We start from the raw sequence: 26,468 nt of genomic DNA on the forward strand, positions 1-26,468 counted from the left end.
ACACCTAGTAAACCACTTTGAAGCATTGTGATGAACAATATGTATATAAAATATAATATATGTAACCTCATATTGCATAAGTTTCTGTTTTCTATCTATATTTATTTCTCTTCTGTGGCATGTATTCAGCTGACTCTTGCTTTAGTAATTGCTTAGATTTCAGCAATTCAGCTATAGTACTCCACAAATTCCTTTGAAGGCCAGTACATCTATTTGTTGTTATGACTTCTAGCAGTGTAAATATAACCCTTTTTAGGTATTAAAGGGCGCCTAGTTTTGCAACCTGCTTTTCACTTCTGAAGATTACCCCCTTTATCAAACAACAAAATTATACAGTAATTCTTAGCAATTATTAGCTCAAACCAATGCTTGTCATGGGTGTTTTACTAGAGAGACATGGATGAGTGTTTTCCGTAATTATCAATGAGTAGTGTTCGACTAGATGTTAAGACACTACAGTCTGCCCTCAGTTATCCAGCCATGGCTTTTCTGGATCTCTTATTTATCTGGATGATGGCTAGCACATGATTGTCTTTATAGTGTTGTCATGTGTTTTCAATGTGAAATCTTACTTAACCCAAATACAAACCAACAATTTTTCTTGCAAATGCTAGGCAATAAAAACTTGGGGACATAAATGCGATCACTGTGATACCATGTACTGTCTTTGAAGGGAAACGTATGCTGCTCATCTGATTGTCTTATGAGGGAAATTATAGGAGAGAGTTAAGGCCACCGCACACTACACGATCCGACTGGTCTTAAAGTCTTAAGCCAAGCTGGGTCTTAAGACCAGTCGTACAACCGGACACCGCACACTATACGACCCGAATGTAAAGCGCGCGCAGTGCGCACTGCGTGCGTTTGCATTTTGCTGCATTGTGAATGGCTGAAAGCTCACGACTGGTCGTAGAGATTTAACATGTCAAATCTCTACGACTGGCGCTAAGACCCAGTCGTACGACTAGAAAATGGCAAGACTGTGACGTCACACTTCTAGTCTTAAGATCTTAAGACCGGTGAATCGGGGCAAAATCGTGTAGTGTGCGGCGGGCTTTAGAGAGACCTTCCAGGTTTGATTATCTTTGCGTGGTAGCAGACTCAACAAAGGCAAACAAGAGTGATTTTTTTTTTCATTATTACATTTCATTCTTTATCATGAATTATGAAAATGAAAACATATCATAGATAATCACAGTAAGAGCAAATTGACCTTATAGTGCCTTGTGTACACCAGGGCTGCCAACATTGGAAACTAGTTGAGAGTGAGACTCCCATAGGCCAATGCTATAATTTAGGAGTCAAAATGAGTGAGATCAATAGAAATGCATGCAAATGAAATAAAGTTTTAAAGTGAGAAAGGACCAAAATGAGTGAGTCTCACTCTCAATGAGTGAGAGTTGGCAGCCCTGGTGTACACCACATTACAACTCGCTAGCACGTGTTGTGCTTGAGCGTACAATATCAACAGCAGAAATAGTGTTTGTGCGTGTATGATAAATGTGAAAAGCTATACATCGATAGCTACATTAAAGCATTTACATACTTTCTCACTGAAGTGGTAATGTTTGTGCCCCAAATTCATCGGTCGTGAAAGACTTCTTGATATCAGTCACAAATCTCTGTGAAAATGCACTGATCAGACATTTATTTCTACTATTGGCATTAACATATGACAGCCCACCAGATTTTTATTAAATTGTGTCATTGTATTTCAACCATTTTAAGGCAGACTCCTCCACCATCACATACACCATCCATTCCAGACAAATACATTGTATTCAAAGTCTCTTGTTGTGCTGATTTGATCCCCAGCTCATAATTTAATTTTCTGTACTGCCATCCATGTGCTCAGTCCCAGCTTACTAGCATTCTATTACTTGGAAATTCTGCTTCACACAATATTCATGAGCCTTGCAGGTGTTTTAGTAGATTGCTTTTCATTGTGACCACTCTACCAATTCCCCGATGCATGATGCACAGCGAGTCCAGTGAAGTGTACCGAGGCGGCACCACTGAAAGCTGCAGATGTCACCAAATGACTTGTTTTCATTGTACATGTAGTATTCAATCAATCAAGGCATAGAACTGCAGAATATTATTATTCTTCAGTATGAGTGTACACTAAATGCAAAGAAATTTTGATATGTAAAGTGTTTGTTTTTAATACAAACCCCGTAAAAACTTTCATTATTGACATAAGAGTATTTGTTCAGTATTTTAGACTTATTGGTGACCCATTTGGGCCACTAAAATCTTGGAATTTGAAGATTTGGTGTCCAAAAATTGAAATGTTAGTGGCCCAAACTAAAAAGGAGATATAAATCTTCATTGTGAATTTTAGCTGCCCGATTGGGCCACCAAAAGGTAACCTTTTTGGAAATTTGGTGGTCCAACATCAATTTCTCGTGGCCATGGACTACCAAACCAATGCTGATGTCGAACTCTGCCTTCAGTTACAATGAAGAACAAGAGGACTTAAAAATGCGTACAATCCACCAAGAAATGCCCATAATAGAAATCTGTGTTAATTCAGCATGACAAGGGCAAACCAGAAGCACTGTTGTTCAAATACTGGTTGCCATGGTTATAGGGTTACTGTGAGCCCCACTGCAAACAGGCAGCCACATACTGTATACATGCGAGATATCAATACAGTACTCTGCACATGTACAATGTCGTCTCATATTACCTGAAGGGCACATATGATAATACCTGTCCCTTGAAGTTTTTTATAAAAGTGGCAGACAAGAAACTTGAGGAAATATAGGTTTTCACCCAGACCAATAGATTTCTTTTTGTTGTTTTCTTTTCTTTTCAAAAACATGTGCAGCTTCTAAACCACTTCATGTAAACTGTAAGTTTTCACCAGAACAATATTTGATCGTTTTTTGTTTTTTTCAGTCTAGTCAAACATCACAGATGAGATTGAGTTTTCACCTTGTCTCATTTTTCACTTGTGAGGAACAATGCAGCTGGCGCAATCACTCACACAAATCAAATAAACTCACAAGTCTCAATTTTATGTTCATTAAATCTTTATTTGATTTCTTCAGAGTTTTACACTTACAGATGCACTTACAGTTACAGTGTGTATAAGACCTTGTGACTGCTAACTTTGTGACCAAAACATTATTTCCTGAGTATTTCAATGTATTGTGCACATGTAGATACCAATACAAGAGTTGTACAGTGATGACGGGCTCACCTCATCTAGACTAGAACTGGTTCTGCCTCATTTCACTATTCTATGGATCGAGTGAAACCCAAGTTCTATAAACTTTCATTATCATCCCACATTTCAGTTTCCATTCTCTCTGATGTAACATACATTAGATGGTGATATCACTCTTCTGAATTAACCTGTGGTAGTATGACTCTTTTTGTATGATTTAAGCTATGAAAAAAGTCAACTGTAATGTGGAGTGGATTTTTTTCTTTAAACACAGTCTTTCACATTTAAAGGCTAGCCGGTATATTGGATCCATCAAAAATGTCCCACATCTAAGCAGTGGGAGGCATTGCAGGAACTTCAAGTGATGCAAAAAAGTGACTTTTGATATGACTTAATAATGAATTGTTTTATTTGATTTATTACAGGCATAGAGACTTTATGAAAGACTGTCCAAGTGGTGCCTTGAGGAAAGAAGTAAGTCTTGTTTTCTCTGTTTAAAGAAAAGTGATGTCTCTATCCTCATAAATCCATATCTAATGTTATTCTTGGGTTAACTATCAATGTGATGATTTAGTTTTAATGGTAACAGAGGAAGGAGTGTTTCTGGTCAATTTATGTACACTGTATGCTGTATTCATTTCAGTAAAATTTTCGGTTGAATGATACTTCTCACAGTTCTGAGTACATTACGGTCATTGCTCATGTTGGTAAATAGGCCTATTATGTAAATGCCCAATGCTCCGTATGACATACAATTGTACAATCATGTGTATATTTCAAGAGCATGATTGTTGCACTTCAGTACTAGTCTTATAAAACACTGTTGTGAGTGGCTACTTTTGTGTTTAGGGAATCACACTGATGGAACAAGATTCTCTCTTGTGAAGAAGCACTATTAGCAATTTCCCATCTTGAAGAAAATGATATACTTTCATAGTGCTTGTCTGACGAAATGTATGATATATTGACAATTTCACAAATGTTAGTCGACTTTCAAGATTCAAGAAAATAAAGCAACACAAAAGATGCTGTGTGCAGTCTATGTACATGTAACAAACTGCATCATTCAATTTTATGATAAACTTCAATCCTATTGATTGGGTTAACTTTATGCAGCTAGTGTAATGTCTGTTAGTTCACTTGAATCACTCTCTCGTGTCTCAGTATGGAAACCATTGGGCACAGTTTACCTGGTGTGTGATCTGCTCAGAACTGTTTCATAGAAAGGGCACCTAATACAGTACATAGCAGGTCACCAAAGGGTGCTAATTAATATGTGCCAGATCACTTCCCTGTATGTGTTATACAGCCCCTCCCTGTCCCCCTATCAGTGGGTAGGTACACTGTATACCTCTTGTCCCTCACTGTCCCCCTATCAGTGGGTGGGTACCTCTTGTCCCTCCCTGTCCCCCTATCAGTGGGTGGGTACCTCTTGCCCCTCCCTGTCCCCCTAGCAGTGGGTGGGTACATGCTCAAACTTCCTTTCCATTTCCTTGAGAGATTTATGGCGTGTCATTTAATGACAGGTTAATAGCAATCATCACCTACATCATAACACATCTTGACATCTGATAAATGTGCTTTGCAGATAATATTAACTGTGAATTTTATAGATCTCCCACCAACATCATATCATCTGTCGTTGATGTCTTTAAAGACACACTCAAGAACCAGCAACTTTATACTGTAAGGTCCAGGGAAATGTTGGGTTTTTTTTCATCATTTTTTATTATTATTATTATTATTATTATTATTATTATTATTATTATTATTATTATTATTATTATTAATTTTTTTATTTTTTTTTTTTTGGGGGGGGTTGCTATCTTTTGAGCAAAAAAAAAGGGAAAAAAAAGGAAATTGTCATACTTTATATACCCTGCTATCATTCAGTCTCATTCTTGAAAAAAAAAAGAAGTTGTTTCTAGTTTAACTCGCTGTTTGTATGTTTGTTTGATTGTTTGTGTGTTGATAGTAAATTTCAGTAAGATTTGGTTTTGCAGGAAAGTGAAAATAATGCATATAATGTCTCATCTATTCTTTATATTAAAAGCACATATTTGCTTTCTCATTTCCCTGCAATGTGTGCCGGGTTGTTTGGTACCATGCACAAGTTTGTAACTTACTTGTGACAAGTTCATATCTTCATATGATGTATGAAAGAGAGGTGTCAAAGATCAAACAAGGACACATAAATGGAAAATTAAACTATCCTGTGCATTTAATATTAACAATGGCAAATTACATGTGGATATCACAAATGCCCAAATTGGTATTCCTTTGGTTTTGTCTGATTAGTATTTTTAGCACATTTGCCCCTATTCAGAGACTTTGGTTTCTCATTACAGGTAGTGTGTAATATCCAACCTGGAAATATGGATAGAAAAAAAAAATCAATTGGCATTTGAAGCAAACCTAACAGTTCTTTCATGTTGTTTGCTGTGGTACGAACACCAAAAAAAGATGGTTGAATGCCATGATTATTGTCTAGAAGTTCAAATGAGATCGTGTTGAAATTTAGAGACTACACAAAGGGAACCAAACTTAATACTGTTAGCATGATAGCGATAGTTACCATAGATTCTGTTTAATGTGTGTATCGAAGGCTTTGCCCTGCTTGCAGCCTTTCACCTTTTAGAAACAAATTGTCCATGATGTTTTGTGCCACTGCAAACATTACATTGCTTACACACAGACAATTCATGAGTTGCAGGTATTTGATCTACACCCTGTGTGTATTTTAATATTTACTCCTTCTTCTGTTACCATGGCTTTTGTGTTATACACACATGTGTGAAATGAAGGGTAAATAACACGGTGTACTTCACTGCTCCTGTACTGCCAGGCAGCTACACATATTTGTTTTGTTTCACTTTCCAATTAATCATCTCCCTCTGCCTGCTGTGTACCAAGCCTGAGTGTGACACCCACAGCCTTAATAACCTGAGAGAGCTGGTAAACAATGATCAGCTGCCATCAATCCACTACAGCTTGCCTGGTCTTGATTTAATTTACTGGTGATTAGAACGATGCGGGGTGCAGGGATGCGTAATGTAGGGAAGAGAGAAGGAGACCCGTGCACTGCAGTGGTGGCATTTCTTGCACTACATCTTGTTTTAAGCCTGCACTCACTGATAAATATTGCACAATTGTTGATGAAGCTTGAGGATTGTGTGTCAGGAGGGAATCTATTCCCATCAAGAAATTTGTGTTCAATGAAGGTAATTAAATGGAAACAACAACTCTGAGAAAGTTGGAGTAAATATTTAGACAAATAAGCAAGAAAGTTTGTACAATGGAATGTTAGTACGTCAGCAACCACGGTGTTCTTCTGACGTTCCAAGATAGTTTGGGGTCATGTGACTTTGATGTCACATGTAGGAAACTCCTTCAGAATGATTTTGTGTGTGAAATGGCTGGCATGCATTTTAGAAAGACTTAACTTTCATCATGCAATTTATGATTTAGAAATTCTGCTTGTACATCCATCTACCACCAGTTGAAGTTAATTCCTGCAAGCATATATCCAAGAAAAGTGATATTTTTTGTCTTTTGAGATGATGAGTTTGATGTGTTAGTGACATCATAATGAGAAACCAGGATGATTGATAGCTCAATGACATGCCATACATCAAGATACAATGTATGTAGTAGGTTTTTAGCCCTTTCACATGAGAGCCAATTGTTGCTGTCAGTCCTCAGCATCACTGCGTCTATTATGATGAATACAATTTGTCCTTATGATTAGACACTCGTAATCAGAAGTAGTCATTGCTTTCTACAATGTACTATCCCATTTTAACAGAGTTATACCATTGCATGTCACTGTGGTATGTTCCATAAAGAAATTAACACATGACCTGTGTGTTCCTCTCATTCAATTTCATGATTGATGTTTAAATTATCAGTTGTCATTTTCCACATTTTTCTTGTCTGCCCAGGAGTTCCAAACCATCTACCAACAGTTTTTCCCCAATGGGGATCCTTCCAAGTTTGCTGCATTTGTTTTCAATGTCTTTGATTCAGACAAGGTAAGTTTGTCTTTGGAACTTCTGTAATGCCAGGAAGAAAGTGTGCATGTTTGTGTGTTTATAAGTGTGAGTGTGTGAGCACAGAAAACCTTGGATAAAATTTTACAACACAGCCAAAACTCAAGACTGATACTTTGATAAGCTGAAAGGATGATATTTAATGCATTGTGTCATTCAAAAGGTGATATTGATGTTGTGCATTCCTTTTTAAGAAAAAAATCTGTCATGATTTTTGTATTTTCTAACGGTAATTGTAATGGGCTGTAAAGACTACCCCTGATACTGTGACTACATATAACAAGTTACAAATTCCTACTCAGTGTTCAGCCTAGAATGAGAGCTAAAACTTAGAAACTTTAAATCTGAATGAAGAAAAGAAAAATGCACCAGAACATATGTGAATCACCTGATACAATACTGTGTGGCCATCTCAGAACAACATCACCATCAGTGCTGTTCTATAGACACAGTATGATTTCATCTGTAAACATTTCATGTATGAAATGTCATCCTCTTCAAATTGACTGAAGCTCTAGGTGCACTTTTTACATGGTTCAGGTCTGTTTTTAAATCACATATTTTCACTTCTTTTATTCATGAATCTGTGCCTTCAATAATTCAGAACTGATAAAAGATTATGATCAATTTTGCAACAGCAAGACTCACAGGTAATATTTTAAATGGGCAGTTGTTTCATGTAGCAAATTATCTATCGTTCATTTGCAGCTCAATATCAATTCCTATCATGACTTTATGACAAAGCTAAAATCTGTAAAACAGGAAGGAAAAAGAAATAAAAAGAGAAAAGAAACTTAGGTTGATTTGTGTGTGTGTGTGTGTGTGTGTGTGTGTGTGTGTGTGTGTGTGTGTGTGCATTTCTTACTGCTGGTTTGTGATACATGTACAGATATACATATATTGTGTTTTTTACTCAGATGTTTTCTCAGAAAGCTGCAGAAAGTGCACATATTTCAGTCAGATGCATAGAGTAATCCATTCAGCTGCCACAGGAGACACGCTAACCTGTGACATTACCCTGACTAATGACTGTGATCCACTTTACACCATGGAGGTGCTCACTTGAGATGTGTCTAGTCAGGTGTTTGCAGCCTGTGATTTCAAGATGCTTTGAGGGTGATTCACACCATCACTTTAAACAGACTTAGGATCACTTCAGACTGGTTTAGGAGGAGAGTGTGAATCCTCAGTACTTCATCCCAAAATGGTGTTCTACTTTAATAGTAGAGATGGCATGACAAGACCTCTATATGATGCTGAAATGTAAAGGGAAATTATGGTTCCACACACATACATTGTATGTACATACATCATTATGTGAGGTAAATAGAGACCTTTTTCCATTGCTAGGATATATTTCAACTCGCCACATTTTCTCATGTCATATTTATGGTTTGTTTGATGATAACTTCCATTTCCATTGTGTTTTGAGTATTCTACTCAGTTGTGTGTGAGAGTGTAACATGCCACATAAATTGATAAGAACTGCACAAAAGGAGATTGGGTTTACCTGAACACATGTCCAAACTTGATGAGAAAGTGGTACAATGTGATGGTAAAAGATGGTCAGTAAACTACTATTTAAACTGTGCAGTGTGAACTGATTCCCCTTTCTAGGCTGAGCAGTCTGCTTACAGTCACTGCCTAGACAAGCTACCTAGTCTGCTCCTAATGAGGCAGTAGGCCTTGTCTGCTGAACATTGGCAGGGTAGTAAAAGAAAACAGTGTCATTGTAGCTGAAAAAGACAAGTCATTTAAGAATGTGAAAATATTTTGTAATGATCAGTCTTTTAAGGACTAAGTGGGTTTTAGCAATGACCTCAGCCATACAGGTACATATGTAAGCCTTGATTTATAGCCAAGGATGGGGAGGGTGCATGATGGCACACTAACAATACTTGACATTCGAAACTTCATAAGAAACCTATACCGTGTGTCTCAAAAAAAACAACAACACTATACACTTTGTAAATGGCTGCCGAATAAGAAATGATTCTGGGGGAAAAGGTTTATATGTATGGATAGCTTATGGACTCAACTTTCATATGACACCAAAAAGTCTAGAAATAATTCATGCTTGAATGAGCACTGCTCACTTTTGTAAAGGGTATGAAAATTAGGCTGTGCAGGAATTAGCCTTTTGAGTCCGTTGGAGCTTACAAAACTGAAGTTGATATGATAAATTTATGATCAATTGCAATCAGTTTGGGTTTGCTGAGTGAATTACATGGTTTATTAAATCAAACTTTTATGCATGAGCAAACTGCAGTTGCATTTATTTTACAGTATTGCAGCATTGCAAATTTCCCTGGTAGACTCAGTGGTGTGTTCATGTGAGTCAGGATGTTGCGCGTGTTGGGCATCTTACATGAGGTAAGACTTGTCGGAACCTCCAAAGGACAGCAGTGGCACTGTTACTGCGATGGTATCTGTTATCATAAAAGAACGCTGCTGCTTTTCCCCCAGAATCATTTCTTATTCGGCAGCCATTTCAAAAGTATATGTATAGTATTTGGGTTTTTTTGAGACACACTGTAGACGACAGCACTCAAGTTATTGTAATGACATTTTTTTAGCTTTGCAAATGTAATACAACTGCTCTCCAGGTTTTGATTTTCACCAGGGACCATGTAGGGACCACAGGACTTTTACATTCAGGCTGAATCAAGTTATAAAAGTGATGTTACTCAAGTTCAAACTATAGGTACTGTGAAATGAATCAATCTCTTCGATTTCATACATACTGTAGAGATTATCCATGAATGAAGACCAGAACAGTAGCATAGCCCATAACAGTTGTTTAAACCTCATAAATTTTGTACAGTCTTTGAACTTGAAATACCCTTCTGATGAGAAGCAATATAGTATTGATACATTAAGCTGCTGTAAACCAACAATTAAATCATTAGGATGTCAAATGTGATACTGTGTTTGTCCGTATTTGAATTGAATTACATTTCATGAGCTGCGTCTTTTGAATTGAATATTTACTGAATGGCATTAAATACAAAAAGGAGGAAGTTGATGAGATTGGGATACCTACTTGTTTTGCAAGAAATACTTTCTCTTACAGCCTTCATGTCACACTGACTTCATACATTTTTTCATGCAATATTTCTTGTAAACATACTTTGATATGATCATTTTTGCTTTGCTTTCTGTTGTCAATCTACAAAAGGTTATTCTTAACATCCTACTGGGAATAATTTTGCATCTCAAATTTGATTATCAGTTTTGATCAATAGGAAAATACTTTAAACAGAGTTCTGTACAGTCCTATGTACAAAAAGCTAATTTTGTATCGAGCAGCCGTATATAAAAAATGCATAGCAAATTGTGATGCAATACCGGAAAAATTATTTCCTTTCCTGTTTTACTGTGTTTCAGAAATATTTTGAAACATTATCCAAGAAATGATAAATGAATGCATTCCCTATTCATGTGTAATCTGAAAGTCATGGAAAAGGCAAATTTCTGTCAGGCTGTAATTTAACTGAAGGGAATTGAAATTTTCTTGTTTTATTTGTCCTGCAATGATGAATTATGTCTCATTTCTAATCATGCTGATAGCAAGCCTTGTATTGTGATGCATCATAGGGGAAAACAGAGCAGGGCTTGAATTGATTTCCTTTTTCTATCATGGGACATTAAATGTGTAATGCTTAAACTCTGAAGAATCACAATTTGAGTAAATGGATAGGACATGTATAGCCTGTGGATGAAAGATGGAGGATGAATTGAATTGAAAATAACAATATGAGCTTGAGTATTTCTGGCATGAATTAGAAAGAGCTCTGTTATTCCCAAAGAATTTGGGATTGAAATGTTTGCATTCTGAGAGCTTTTAAACTGCAGATGCCTGAGAGAACAAGCACCCAGGTTTCAACTGTGACATACATGTACTGTAAATTTATCGTTTAAATAAGAATCTTAATGAAATGGAACTAAGTTTTTTAAATCGCATGAAAAAAAAAATCACAATTTGTTTGCATGTAAGTGTGAGGACAAATGAATAAAAGAAGCATTACAAATGAATTGAAGGCTTGACTAAGAATCCATGACAATCCTCATTATTCTTGTTGCTGCAAGATTTTGTTCTCATCATTAAAAAGGCATTGCGTCAGTCATAATGTGCCAGATTACTTTCAGTCCTCACAGCAATGGATGTATTCACTTAAGTTACATTTTGTGAAAATTATGTTTTGTTTCCAAGGGGTAATGTACACCTTAAGATGTGTTATGAGCTCCTATGACTTTCAAAGTTCAGGACATGGTAGTCGCCAAGGGACACAGAGACTGTGCTAGCTTCACGCCTGGCAGGCTGTCTACCACAGATGAAGATGTCTTTAAGCTGTCAGACACAGTTAGCCGCTATCTGAGGTCGCGAATTGATTGGAATGCTACAGTGAATGCATCATATACAGTATCACAGGGAAAGGAGGATAAGAGGATGAGGGGATAGAAAGAGAGGGGGGAAGGGGGAGGGTGAGGGTTGGTGGTGAGCATATGAGAGGACAGGTGTTGAACCAAAGGTAAGGAGTATACAAAGTATACTTTATGCCATGGGGTGAGCTTGAATCAAGGTTTATCACAGGCCATGGTGGCAGAATAACAAACAAATTGAAATGGACCCTTGAACTTGGTGCATACATTGTATTTGATAGACCTAGATCTGTTTAATTGTTATTTTCTTAATTCAGAAGCCATCTCATCTTTATCTTCATAATGTATGGAATATGCACATAATATTTTTTTAAAATCATAACAGAATAGATTTAAAGAAAGAAACCACATGAACACCCATTCTAAGAATGACCTAGTCCGTGGAAACAAATTTGTCTGTAGAACTTTGCAGGGGGCCAGTTTAATATTGGAGAAATGTTCTTGTTATTGAGCACTGTGATAGCAAAACTAATTTTTTTTCATGATTGAAACATGAAAAATATACTGTGAAAAATTTGGAAATTGGTGATAAGTGAATTAAGTAAAATATCTAGATGAATAATTTTGTAGTTTTTCATAATGGTTTTTACTAAAATGGGAATTGTACAGATGTTTCAATAGCAATATCAACTTTAGTGTATAATTGTTAATTTTTTTTTAATACACATTGTTCCTGTTTTACTAGTTGACAAGAGTTACCAATCTTAGAATGATGTCATTCAGATGTTTGTATTGATTGACATGACAAATAATCTCTGAAAATTGGCATCACTTCAGTTACCAGGAGGAAAAAACATATCATTTTGAGCAGGAAATAGTCCATGGAATGATAATAAACTGACTTTTCTTGTGTAGAGTATGTTTCACCTACTCTCATTGTTTCAATGGTATATGATGCCTTGTGAAACATATAAATCACTTCAGCATTTTTAGCCAGGTCATTTTGTTTGAGTAATTTTGTGTGTGTGTGTCCTTGAAATACCCTGTGCAATAGGAGAAAATACAAAAAGCTTTCTGTAGTCCATGTTTCATGCTCAATGAGGCAAACTCCAATTTGGATTTATAATTAGACCAAGGTTCCATGAGCATGCTTACAAAGCAAGAAAAAAACAAAACCGACAACATAAATTTGATTAAACGTAGACTGAGGATTTACCGCAAAGCAAGGTTAACTATTAACAGTCAGAATATTGTGGATACATTTATTCATAAACCATGTGTAATGTGGTGAGCCTCATCATGTAGCCTGTATAAAGTCTGAGATCATGAAAGGAAGAAAATGCGCATAATGCCGACTTTGGCGATGTAACCTTTAGAGTTTTCTAACTTTAAATTCTTTTTAAAATACTTTCCATGTAGAAGTAGGACAAATTGATATCAATTTAAAGCTTAGCATTTACCAAATTCAGATCTGCCTAAAACCAAACAATCATTTTCCTGACATTACACAGCTTTTGTGGTGACATGTAATCACTATGTTTCTTTTGGCTTGTCAAAATTTCCTCAGTTCAATCCTTGCAATAGCACATGTATGTATCCCTTTTTTTGTATGTGACTTTGAAGAAAGAGAATCGATGCCATCTGCAAGTCTTCCTAAATTCTTTTCCCCTTCATCATGCAAGCTTGCATGAAGTGGGCGTTGGGAGTGAACATCTCCCACTCATTCATTACATACAGGAAATCATCCTATCAATTTTGGCTGCAGGAAAGAAAAAACAAATGTAACCTTGATGACAGAAGAGATCAGTTAGTGAATTAGAGTGAGTTGAAAAAAAAAAAAAAGAAGAGAGAGAAATAAGGCATGTGGGTGAGGGTATGAGGAATATTAGGCTTTTTAAACGGCCTTGGAAAGCTGCCGCATTAATGAAGATGAACCAGAGCCAGGGAGGATCCAATTTGTCCCCTGGTAAATGATCGAGTGCTCAGATTAACCCACACATGGTACATCTGAAGTCTGGATGTACCATGGATTTAGTCCGTCTCTGTGCATACAAAGAGCATATTCATGGGTGAAAGTACAAGTTTTTTTCTCGGTATCATAACCATTCTATGTGGCAGCTTTATTTCATATTTAATAAATTTAGTACAATGTTTACATGAATGGTTCATACATGTAGTGCTGGTAAAATCAAAGTGAGATTTGATGAGCTGTACTTGTGTGCTTTGATGTGAAAACAAACAAAAATGTTAGTCAACTGGAAGACTGCGTTCTAATGTCTTTTGTTTAGAAAGCATTCCTGATGCATCCAAAATCTTATGACAATGATTTTGTAAATGAGGAGATATATGCATTGTAAGTCATCTAATGTAAAGTACTAAACACGTTGGTACTTCTGATTGATAACAGGACGGGAATATACAATGTACATTGTACATAACTCTATAGTATAAGGAGTGAAAAGCTCTTAGCCAATTGTCTATCTCCTTATATCAGTTTATGTATTCAAAGTATGTTTCAAGTATCTTTCATTCGTGATAAGATGGATATGAGGAAATGAAAAAAGTTGCTCAATGTTGGTCATTGGAAGTACCACCTTTTGATGATTGCAACTTCAGTTCAACATGAAACTTTCCCGTAACTTGGCCAGGCAGGTTAACATCCTCATACCGGGCCCCCCGACATCAATCCTCACTTAGGGATATAATGTATGAAAATAAATCAAATTTCCTATCAGATGGAACTACAGCTATGATAACTGGGGATGTCATTAAGGTGATTTGAGAGTAGTCAACGCGAAATTGTGCGCACAAATGTGAGACAGATGTATTTCTACAATTACTTTTGTGTGGGGGTGGTGGCATCTAGTGATACGCCATTGATTCCAAATATTCCATTTGGGGAATTACCAAGTATATTAAACTATGCAGGGTAAAATATTGCAGAACACTGCAGGGGAATATTATTCACTGAGGGATATATTTGTAATTCATCAAATAGTAGTTACTGACAGAAATAATGAACTATATGTCATGTACTAGTTAGGCCTATACTGAATTCTAATTATTTCTCCATAAATCTTTATTTATGAATGTGTGTGTGTGTGTGTCCATGAGTGTGTTTAGGAGAAGAAAATGATATTGTGTAGATATTAAAGACCTAATAAAATGGTTTAGGCATTTTTTTCTCAATGATGTAATAATATTAAATGTTAAATTCTAAGTAATTCTATGGTTGTGCGGGGTTTTTTACTGTTCTGAATTTTGTTCTATATTTGTTAACATAATGGATGCAATTTCCTCGGTTTTGGAAAACTTGCTATACTTTCGCCGCATGCGGCGCACTATCACTTCTAAATTGTGATGACGTCTAAGAACGGAGTCGTTCACGACCAGTCTAGCCGTAGCCAGCGAGTTCGCAAGGCTATGCTAGCGCAGCGCAGCGACAGGCGGCCGGCGGCCGGCTACACTGGCTAGCGCTGGCGGGGGAGCGAGCTAGCGAGCGCATAGCAGGTGCTGCGCTGCACTATTGTCATTGGCCATGCCTTTAGACAAAAGAATATTTAATGAACTGTATCGGATTTAATACTGCCAATAATACAGATTACAACTGTGGTACGCTTGGATATCCATTATTTTCGGCAAACTCGTGAAATAGGCCCCACCACTGCGTGTCTGTACTAATAGTAATACTACGGCGACTCGCCTGTTTCAGCCCCACCGTGTGGCGTTCATCTCGGTAGGTAAGCACGGCGGTGGGGCTGCCTTCCACAGTGAATACTCGTGAATGCGGCGAAAATGACTTCATAATATGGCCCTCGACTAATTTAACGGCCAATTTAACCATAAATACAACCCTACCTAACCCTAAACCCTAGGAGGACCTACCCTTGCTTGCTATAAACGCACGGGTACGGTGCACGCGCACTGCGGTGGGGCCTATTTCACGATAGCCCCACCACCACTGCGTGTCTGTACTAATACTACGGCGACTCGCCTGCTTTATAGGCCTAGACCTACTCGTGAATCCAGCCCCACCGTGGCATTCATCGGTAGATAAGCACGGCGTTTGGGCTTCCTTCCACAGTATGATTTTTAGCATAAAACAAAAACAACTCGACCAAAATTGACGATAATTCTTGGTATCGTTTTTCTTAGAAAATGGCGCATCTAAATTACTGATAACAAATGTTGCAGAAACTGACTATGGGAAACTGGTTAGGCCTTTTTTTTTTTTTTTTTTTTTTTGAGCCACGACCCACCCTGTAACAACATCCCCCTAACCGTTAGGCGTTAGAGTGTAGCCTCTGTACTACGAGTACTACCAAAGATTCTGCTATTACTACTTACTAGTCTACTAGACCTAGTGCCGTAGTGGTAATAGTACTACTACTAGCAGTAGTACTAGTAGACTACTACTACTAGTAGACTACTATAACTACTAGTAGACTGCTACTAGATCTACTACTAGACTACTACTGGTAGTAGTAGTTTAACTTGTAAGCGCCGGCCGACGGGCCAGGCCACCCCGGGACGCTCCCGCTTGCTTGCTGCGGCCGGAGTAGCCGCTCACTTTGTGAGCGAGCTGGGCCTGTTCTTCTAATCTACTTACTAGACAAACAGTTACAACTTACAATGTCAATCATGTAGAATACAGTATATCCTTTCTAACGTTAAACTATATGGGGGCATACCAGACATACCACTCTGTATTTCCCAGGCGATCATTTCCGTGAGGTCTATTCTCGGGCTTGGTGCCATGTTCATACGCTCTTGTACTGGCAGCGGGGGAGATGCAGCTGGTTCATATCGGTAAGGTGCAGCCCCACGATAATGTTCTGGTTCATCGGCTGCCTCTCCCTCCCCATCTTCCCCTTCAACTTCATGTGCCTCCTCTTCTTCCCCGCTATCGTCAGAGCTGCAGTCTTCATCATCATCATCAATGTCGAAGTTTACCCATATAGGGGAAGACATTATACTCGAGGTACCAGGTATCTGTGCAAGCTAACTTAGTGATAATGTACGTGGTAATGCGTACATGTCGACAGTCAGTGGGTCGACCGCTTTACCGGGAGCGCACATCCCGCGGGGCCCGGGCCTGGCCGGGCGGGCTAGCTATCGTGTACGCGCGTGTACCAAGCTAGTAATCTGAGTGCTTGTGCTGAGCGGCGTCTGCTAACTGAGCACAACTCCGTGCTTATACGTCATCAATCGGTTCAGGGGTGTTGGTCACGTGACTATCTTTTTCGCAAAAGCTGCAACGGGGTCTTCCAAAAATGTGATATTTGGGGGAGTTTCTAGAAGCGATAAAAACCGGAACGACACTGACAACATATTTACATTGATAATCATGACATATATTTTACATTTCTTTTGCATATTAAAACATTTTGCAAGCATTTTATTAGGTCTTTAACATCTGCTAAAGGTCAGGAGAGGGGGAAAAACTATAAGACAAAATTAGAATGGAGAAGCAATGAGGTATTACAGCGAGAAGAAATAAAATAATCATATAAGAAACAGAGTAGTGCAAATACAAGTTTGTACAGAAATATGAACAATACATGACACACAAATACACTGTGTGTATGTATCTTATGTGTACATATACATGTATGTATATCTATGTGTCTGTGTCTCTCTGTGTCTATGTGTAATATGTCTATAATCCTCTCCTTTTGTCTAGCAGTTCTCTGTAATTTGTTTCTGTTTATTAGCATCAGTTCTTCCTTGATGTTGCATGAGTTTCCAGTAATGTTTCTTATTAAGAATGGACAGATGGATTATGGGATAGACATCTATGGATAAAAAAATCTGAGATTTTTTTTTTAAAATTCAAGACAAGGGGAGAAGAATAGATGTCAGAGAGAACAGAGATGCAGAAGGGAGGGAGAGAAGATATGACCTTATTCCATTTGTCTGTCGTTCTGTCAGTCAGTCCATCCTCTGATAGTGACCATTAGGAATGTCATACCAGCATGGTGCACTGCACTTTAACTGTCTCCATGAGGAGGTAATTAGACTGTGAAGGGACCACAGGATCAGTCGAAGGGGGGGGGGGGGGGGGGGATGGAGGGGGGCTCAAGTCAAAATAACATTTACTCTTAGATACAGGGAAGCTGAGAAAGAGAAAACAAAACAAGAGAGGGAGAACTAGAAAGACAGACAGACAGAGACAAAGTAGAGAAAGGGAAAGATTGAGAGGAGAGAGATATGATAGAAATAGACCAGCAGTGTATAGAGAGAGAGGGGAGAACAGAGAGGAGACAAGCAGAGAGAGAGAGAGGGAGAGACTGTATGTGTGCTGAGAAAAAAAGAGAAGAAAACATGTATGCAGAGTATTGAATACCACAAAGGGAGATACACTGTAAAGTTCAATTTATACTGCTGGAAAGAAATTACCCAGGGCAGTGACATTTGGATGTTAGTTTGAAATCAATGGTAGATACGAGGGGCGACTGAAAAGTTTTGAGCCTAACATAGATAGGATTAAGATATGAAGGCCAAATTTGGTCCATGAAGTCTTTATTATATCTTAATCCTACCAACCAAATTTCTTGGTCATAACAAATTTTATCCTAATTTTACAGGTTCTTTAACTTTCTGTATCAGGTGATTCATAAAAAATGGACAAAATGATCACGAAAGGTGTCTTGTTTCACCAGGACAATGCTCCAGCGCATTCATCAGCAGTTGCAATGGCAACCATTCATGACTGTGGGGTTCCAACTAGTTCTGCACCCACCGTATTCACCAGATCTAGTCCCATAGGACTTCCACCTCTTTCCGAACCTCAAAAAAGAGTTGGCTGGACAACGTTTCACCACTGATGAGGAGGTCATTGATGCTGTTGACTCCTACCTGGAGGACCAACCAAAGAACTTCTACTGCAGCGGAATAGAGGCACTACGTCACCGCTGGAGGAAGTGTGTGGACTCACAAGGGGATAATGTAGAAAAATAGAGCAATAAAGTACTTCTGCCTCTTAACATCTCTTAAAGGCTCAAAACTTTTCAGTCGCCCCTCGTATGTTTAACAGTCCAAAATCAATAATCTGCCCCAATAAGATAAACTGACTGTCTATATGTGATGCTCAGCACACTTAATAGCTTGACTTACATGCAATTATAGTTACAGGCAGGAGAAAATCAATGACTGATGAATGTTGACAGTGTGAATACATGTTATACGTATGGAATCTTTGTAAATGTGTCCAGCTGTTTGAATTAATGTTATATATTTTGATATTCACATATGGATACCTTGTAAATGAATGAATGAATGTACATGGATAAATTAGAGAGTGAATGAATAAAGAAATGCATTTATTATTCACTGTACAGTGCACTCCCATTATAACGAACACGATTATACCAAAATTCCGGTTACAACGAAATAAAAAATTCAGGCCGCAACATTACTGGCTCTTCGTTTTTTATTGTTTATTTGTTTGGTTATAACGAAATTTCGATATAAAAAACGAAAGAAAACTGCCGGTCTGGAGGACTTCGTTATAATAGGAGTGGCTGTAGTAATAATCTTTTTACAACAAATGTACATGTTTACAGTCATATTCAATAACAGTATAGAAGAACAAGGATAATACAGTAAAAACCAGAAAATGGCATGAATACCCATTACTTGTCAAGTCTTGCCCTTTGCAATTATAATAGTTTAAATATATGATTTTGTGGTTGCACAGAGTAAGAAATAGGGGAATCTCTTTAATTGTCAAGGGAGACAACATAACTCTAGATAATGATATGATTGTGATCAGATTGTTATCAGTAATTCATCAAGTTTGTTAACATCTACATTAGATATAAACTCATTGCCTGAATGTTGGTTGTGGACAATATTGCTGTATGATTGATGGTTACTACATGTTTTTCATACGACTGAAGCCAATTCCTGCCAAAGCACATAAATGAAAAAAAGGAAATCATCAGGTTCATCTAATTCCTGAGCCAATAGAAAGACATAAATGTATATTAAAGGGATGCAATATGATGGCCGTCTCTTGTATAATATGATACTATAGTTTTGAAGTGCAGTGAGGGTATGTGCCAGTTTTTGTTGTTAGGAATCACATTGGGTCTAATCCTTGTAATGACATTCACTGCTTTTTTTAAGGTTATGCAGGAATCTTTCATTAGATAATTATATTACGTTACAACATATGTCATAATACCTAAAATAAAATTGTATGAATTATATCTTTGAAAACTGTTTTAATGAGCCACAATGTACTGTAAAAGTTATTTTTGCAAGGATTTAATTTTTGGGTATTTGTAAATCTCTGTTGGGTTGCAAAATCAACAATATTGCCACAAGCTAGAATATTAGTGCACTTAAGATAGCCTAGTGTGTCAAATGGCAAAAACAACATGTTATCTCAGGAAAATGTCTATGGCTCCTCATTCACAAAAATACCAGATTTTACCTGTCTGTGATGATGAATGAAGTATGTAGTGTACAACTATACATGGCATAGTGTGGAGTTCTTTAAGCCCTTGTTATGTTGAATCTCACTTGGTGTTTTGTTCTCTCAGGTTATTCCTTCAGTGAACTAAGGTAGTGGACCCCTGTCTTGAGCTATGGCAACCACAGTGACTTTTTGTCACAAGAAAAAAACCCACATGAGCTGCTGTAAATAAGTGACACATGCAGTGATGTCTCTAGGAGTCATTATATGATATCAAAATGAGTCCATAATGTCTTCAAAACTTCCATAAATACCTTGCAAATGAAGTCAGTCATCTCCATGTAGTGAAGACCCATGTAGCAGTATTCTGAGGAATGGGAGATTACCAGGCAGCCTTCGCTACAGTGACCTGCGGGAGCTACTCCCTCTGATTTCCAAGAAAGTCATCGGGAGCAGCAACTACTGAAGGGGGGGGGGCTGCCTGGGGGGTAGTTTGTTCTCCTTCTTGATTAGACCGACCTTTGATCATTGCCATTAGTATGGAGACGTGACATTGGTAGAGTGACCCCCACTGGGTGTATTCATAACCCTCTCCATCCAGACATCTCACTGCACTGTTCATCTCACACAGTGTATTCTTCTGGTGAGGATTGGATAGATTGCTTACTTACTAGTCATTAACAAGGCTCCATTAAGTGCTGTTTGTTCTGTGTGGTGTAGTGGAGATACAAATGACCAGTTTATAGCATCAAACAGCTGTTCACAGTTTAGATAGAATGCTTCTCAGGGATTGGCAGGAAATGACAATGTCTGTGAATCAAAACGCTAGAGACAAACAGACAGATTTTGTAGGCTTAATGTGAGTGAGGTAGGCCTACATGTAGATAACACATTGGCAAAGGGATTTCATAGATTGGCTTTGAAGTTATAAGTATCTTTTTACATTTTTGTTTGTTTGTAAATGACTACATTCTCTATGTTCCATTACCAAGTACTCTTGATCAATTGAAAGTTTACCAATTTTGGTTATGTAGGTCTGTCATTTTTTATGTAGAGTTGGAACAGAATGAAAATGTAACTGTTTTGATTTGATACATCAAGTATACATTTAAGTGAATTTTTTGTGCAATGTGTGTTAAAAGGAAATGCACCAATATACTATCGATACTGTAACCAATTGTGAGTTTGCATGTTTATTAGATCAAGTATGGATTATCTTAAAACAATGAGCATGAACTATTCTTTTGTTGCTAGTTCCAAATGCAACTGTTGTGTAAAATGTTGCATACAAGTGCGCCTTTCCCTTTATTTGAAATGAGATGAAATTTACCTAATATCATCACACTTGCTAGGTCATGACAAAAGTAAGACTTAGTTTAGAATAACAAAGCTGTGGGTGTTGTAATACTGTAAAAGTGGAAAAAAAAATTCGCGCATTTTGTGCAACCAGAAACTAAAGCCAGAAAAAAAAACAAACACGCAAATATTTTGCTTGCCATATGTTCCAGTAGTTGATGTCTTGATTCTTCAGAATTAACAACACACGAAATGTTTCTTTATACCCAACCAAGCGCAAAAAAAAAAAAAAAAAAAATTGTCACACGAAAATACTTACTTAAATTACAGCAGAATGTTACCAGAAAAATGATGTGACAGAAGATATGTGTGTTCAGGTATGGGTTACATTTGACACAGTAGTTGAATACACAATTCACCGTGGTCTATGCTGCATTGTTTGTATTACCATATTTTGTTGTGTTTTTTTTTCTATATGTCTGCTTTTGTTTGTGTGTATGTATCAGCTATTTCTTTGACTCTTAAAGAGTTTCGGTCATCAATTTCATGATTCAAAAAACAGAAGTCCCAAACCTTTAGGGGTATAAAATGGCCTAAGCATAAATGGCAATTTGCGCATTTTATTTTTACCCCCTCTTTGATTGGCAGCTAGTTCTGCCAGCTTGGTTCTATGTTTTCTTTCAAAGGTGATTTCAGCTGACTAGATACCAAGCTGTCCTGTCTGTCATTACATATCCCCCCAAAATCAATAGATATGGTGGTGAGAAAAACATCGGTATGCACGTCACCACTCCTCATTTGCATAATGGCTTCTGCAGATGCAAGGGGATCACCACACTCTAACAAGTGATCATCATCATGTAGTAATATACAGTGTATCTATCAAAGTTAGAAGACAAAGAATAGTAGCAAAAACTACAAAATGCAAACTCTCTTTAAAGTGAAAATAAATCTAGTGATTTGCTTTATGTTAAGCACTGTATTTCTGATTTGTTTTGTTTGGTAACTGAAATGATTTAAATAAGCTTTTGAAATGCATTATTTACAAATAGAGTGTCGGCAAGTGCTAACCTACATGCACTGAATGTAATATTATATGAATAATCATAGCATGCACTGTTTAGAGACGGACTGGGTTTATATCACGTAAAAAGCCACTGAAGGCAATATCCATGTCTTATGGATTTAAAAGAAGCTACATATAGCATCATGTTATGGAATTGTTTTGACTGCTCAGCATGTGTGTTCTCTTGAGAGCAGTATTTCTAGGATTGCATGAGCTGACGTTGGGAAAGTAAACTATCTAGATGTTGAAGTGCACTTTTGGAGACACCCCAAATTATCCAAATTTGCTCCACAGAGATTTGAGCCACTAGACAGTCCTCTCTAGCTGTTTACACACCTTAAAGAGATTCTTTGATTTGGTTTTCTGGGTTTGCTTATTCTCTCGTCTGTTGGTGTGATGGAAGAGCACTGAGTTGGAAATAAAGCTGTGAGTAGATTTTGTCCCTGCTCAGTGTGAAAATAGTCTTCATCATCCCAGAACAGCTTGTCTGTAGCTTCTTAAGTGAGTCTTCATTAGTTGAAGATTGGTGAAATAGGCCAGTCACATTACAGGTCAGGATATTGGCTGAAGTTTGTGATTGCGTGGGAATGACGTTGACGTACTAGTCGCTAGTGACAGTCCTGTCTATAGCTTGCAGCTTGCTATTTTGACTACATTAACTTGACAAATGGTGTACTTCCAAGAGTAATTTGTTTTTGTGTAATTCAAAATTGTTCCAGATTGATAGGGATTTCTCTCATGTATGAATAATGAGCGAATAATGCCTTCATCATGCAAACGTGGCTTTTTCTTGAACGTTCTAGCTTTTTGAAGTGAGAAATAATCTTGGTGAAAAAGGGTCCATGAACAATGTTTTCTCCTTTATGTTCATGAAGCTTTTATCAACCATTTCATGATTAGCCTCAGTAAAATCAGTTATGTCAGCTTAGAGTGACATGAAACGTTTGTTTGTTGTTGGGAGGGGGGTGTCTAGGGTTGCTCCTCTGCCTTGATGCCAGAGGCTTTGTGATTTCAGTCTGTGTGTTTTTCTATTTCTGTCCATATAAGATTTGTCAGCTTCCTGACACACAGGTGTTTCTTCAAATTTCTTTGAATTCAGAATATTAAGGATATCTGAGCATGACAGGATAACTTACATGTCCATGATACTAAAAAGCAAACAACAACAACAACAACAACAACAACAACAACAACAACAACAACAACAACAACAACAACAACAACAACAACAACAACAACAACAACAACAACAACTCAGTGCCAGGTGTCAAAGATTCACATCAAAGTGTGACATTTCTCTCCTTGAGCAATGACTATTGACATTTTGGATCTTACTTCATCAAGTAACATCCAGTATGGATGCTGTAGTGTTGTTATGACAAAACCATTTGGCAGTGGGATCTTTTTTAAGTGTAATGAAGGCTGAAATCCTGAGATAAATGCCAGCCTGAAAAAAAAGAAAGAAATCAGGAAATGCTTTTCCAAAAGTAAACATTCATTTTTTCCCCACGTGCATGGAGTACCAGAAGCAATCAACTTCACATTTTTGACAGAGCTGCAAAGCATTGTTTAGGTCCTTAGGGTACGCCACTGCCTATAAAATGAAATGAGGTATAATAGTATAAATTAGCGTTGCCTCAGATGAGTTAATAAAACAATGTAATGTTGAACTTTCTAGCACCATGTGTTATTCATCAAAACCCCTCTTTACTGCTCTTCCAGTAATTTTTGTACTGCGTGAGGTTGTGATCCGTACATTTTGAGGAAAAGTGAACGTCTTCTCAACAATTGCCTTGAATTGTGGGTTTTTTGTAAATTCTTGAGTATTTTTACCTTCCCTGGTTTTACCTTTCCTGTGTTCTTTCTGCTGCAGGATGGTTACATATCTTTCAAGGAGTTCATCTGTGCGCTATCGGTCACATCAAGAGGGACGCTGGATGAAAAGTTAGATTGTGAGTATGCAGTATTCATTCTGTCATTTTTAAAGACTGATAATAGCACAGATCATTTTTTTTTTCAAATGCAGTAAAGAAAAAGTGCATTTATACTACCCAAACAAATTGAATCAAATTTTGAGAAGATGCTTTAAATTCTGCTGATGTAAAAAAAAAATGCCCCTCTCACCATGACACTACTACCTCCTAATGGCTTGAAATAAAAGCACATGCACCATTCAATGTGTGTAGGAACATTTTTTTTTTCAGAGAAAGATGTGACAGCTTTTGATACAATACCTCTCCACAACTGGCCAGCTAAGGATTTTTTTTTCCTGTGTGCGAAATGTAGCAGCGTTGCTAGGAAACAAAAGGCACTGAGGTGGTACTGAATGACATCATGTCATACTGTGGTGGGCAAGTACACACTTGTCAAGGAGAGCTTTGAAACATGATGTATTGCTACATTTATCCCAGCCAGCTGGTATCGTTGCCATGGTATCAAAGATATCCTCTTTGGTATTCAGGGGTGGGGTCTAGCAGAAGACAGATATATATGATAGTAAATTTGTTGAAATATTTATGGTGCACATACAGATTATAATATCAGTAGTGGAGAATTATAATACATCCATGGATAAATGCATTAAAATACTTTACAATGGCAGGTACGTGTAGAACAGTGGATATTTACATTGCAATTTCTCTCCAGTTACCAGTACCTTGAATAAAGAAAATAAAATCTGACAGATAGAATTATTGGAGTTTAATGAAAATCAGACATAGGATACCAAAGTTTATGGTTTTTTTTAAATGTTTTATCAGATTTTCATCAAAGAGTAGTGTTGGTGAAAACCTTATGTCAAAACCCAAGAAACTTCAAGATTCATTAATGATATCATTTTAGGTCTGATTTTGATGAAATCTATTCTTTTGATATGACTTTATGAAATAAGAAGCCACCTGAAGCTGGCATGGACTGGCACAGTAAGAATTCATTTACATTGTGTGCAGACAGATGCACTTAGCATGGATACCACTTTGTATCAGCAAATTAACAGGAAAGTCTTTAAAAAAAAATGTTTGAGTAGGAATTTGTATTGGTCATAAATACCAATAGACTGATATAGTCAAATTTATGAATGTTTTGTTCATTCCTGTTCCTAGAAACAAGCTTTTCCATTTAACAGTACCTGATATTTTAAACATCAATACATGGAATCTACCCTGCATACATTAGTTGTTGCTATGTCGGGCAAGCCTTTGGCAAGTTTCTGTTTTTTAGGAACAACCTTTTGTTAAAACGTATGCATAGAACATGAATTAGTAAACTGGTCTATCAGGAATGTTTATACCAGCCTCATTCTGCCCCTTGGCCAGTGTTCTGGGTTTGTCAATTTTGAGAGTACTTTGTCAGTACAGCTGCAGGGAGAAATGTTGTGCAAGCATTAGGGTACTTTAGATCATGTCATGTTGGTAGTGGTAAGCCAAGTTTGACTAATTGAACATGGTTGCTCCCTAGCAACGGATTGCTTCACCCACCCCTGCCATCCCCCCCCCCCCCCACTTTGCCCAGGGGACCTCCCTATCCCAGGTCATCTTGGTAAGGATGGTTTAGCAGCCAGGGAGGTGCTACTCCCAATCATAGGCTGTCATTATGCTACAGTATAGGAATTAATCACTTGAGCTGTGTAGTCTAACCAACAGGTCTCTTTGTAGTTTTGTCTTATTCTCAATCTCTCTGTCTGCCCCTTGCTTTCTCAATCTTCCCCTTGATTCCTGTTTTCATTTGTGTTTTCAACAAAGAATTAATGACAACAAAGTCAACAATAATTACAGCAGCAATATCACCATGAACTGTGGAGTTCTTCTCTTGGCACTTCCAAAAATTTTGGTGCTGCTGTTACCCTTGAACTACTGCTATTTAAAATGATAATGATGATCATTCCACCAGTTGTGAGAATGATAGTGATAATGTAGATGATGATGATGGTGGTAGTGAGGGTGTGATAGAGACTGAAGTAAAGTAAAGACAAGAAACAAAGATATCCTTCTTTTTTTTCAAAGGAAATCTGCCACTGGTCCTAAAATTCGGTTCTGTTGATCTGTATAACGTTTGACCCTTTGAATGGCAGCATGAGGA

At 37.5% G+C, this 26,468-nt stretch overlaps 1 protein-coding gene across 1 annotated transcript in view; it reads left to right on the forward strand.

Annotated features, from left to right (window-relative positions):
- The window catches only part of LOC139724191 (uncharacterized), a 54,127-nt gene that overhangs the window by 12,682 nt on the left and 14,977 nt on the right, over nt 1-26,468 (forward strand). Inside the window, exons 3-5 of the mRNA XM_071635335.1 lie at nt 3,601-3,649; nt 7,117-7,206; nt 24,265-24,343. Of these exons, the coding sequence (XP_071491436.1) occupies nt 3,601-3,649; nt 7,117-7,206; nt 24,265-24,343 (218 nt within the window). The remainder of the gene's footprint in view (nt 1-3,600; nt 3,650-7,116; nt 7,207-24,264; nt 24,344-26,468) is intronic.

Source organism: Diadema antillarum, unplaced genomic scaffold (assembly GCF_040938485.1).
Source record: "Diadema antillarum isolate AM-2024a unplaced genomic scaffold, OU_Dant_1.0 scf00000208, whole genome shotgun sequence".
Classification (NCBI taxonomy): Eukaryota; Metazoa; Echinodermata; class Echinoidea; order Diadematoida; family Diadematidae; genus Diadema; species Diadema antillarum.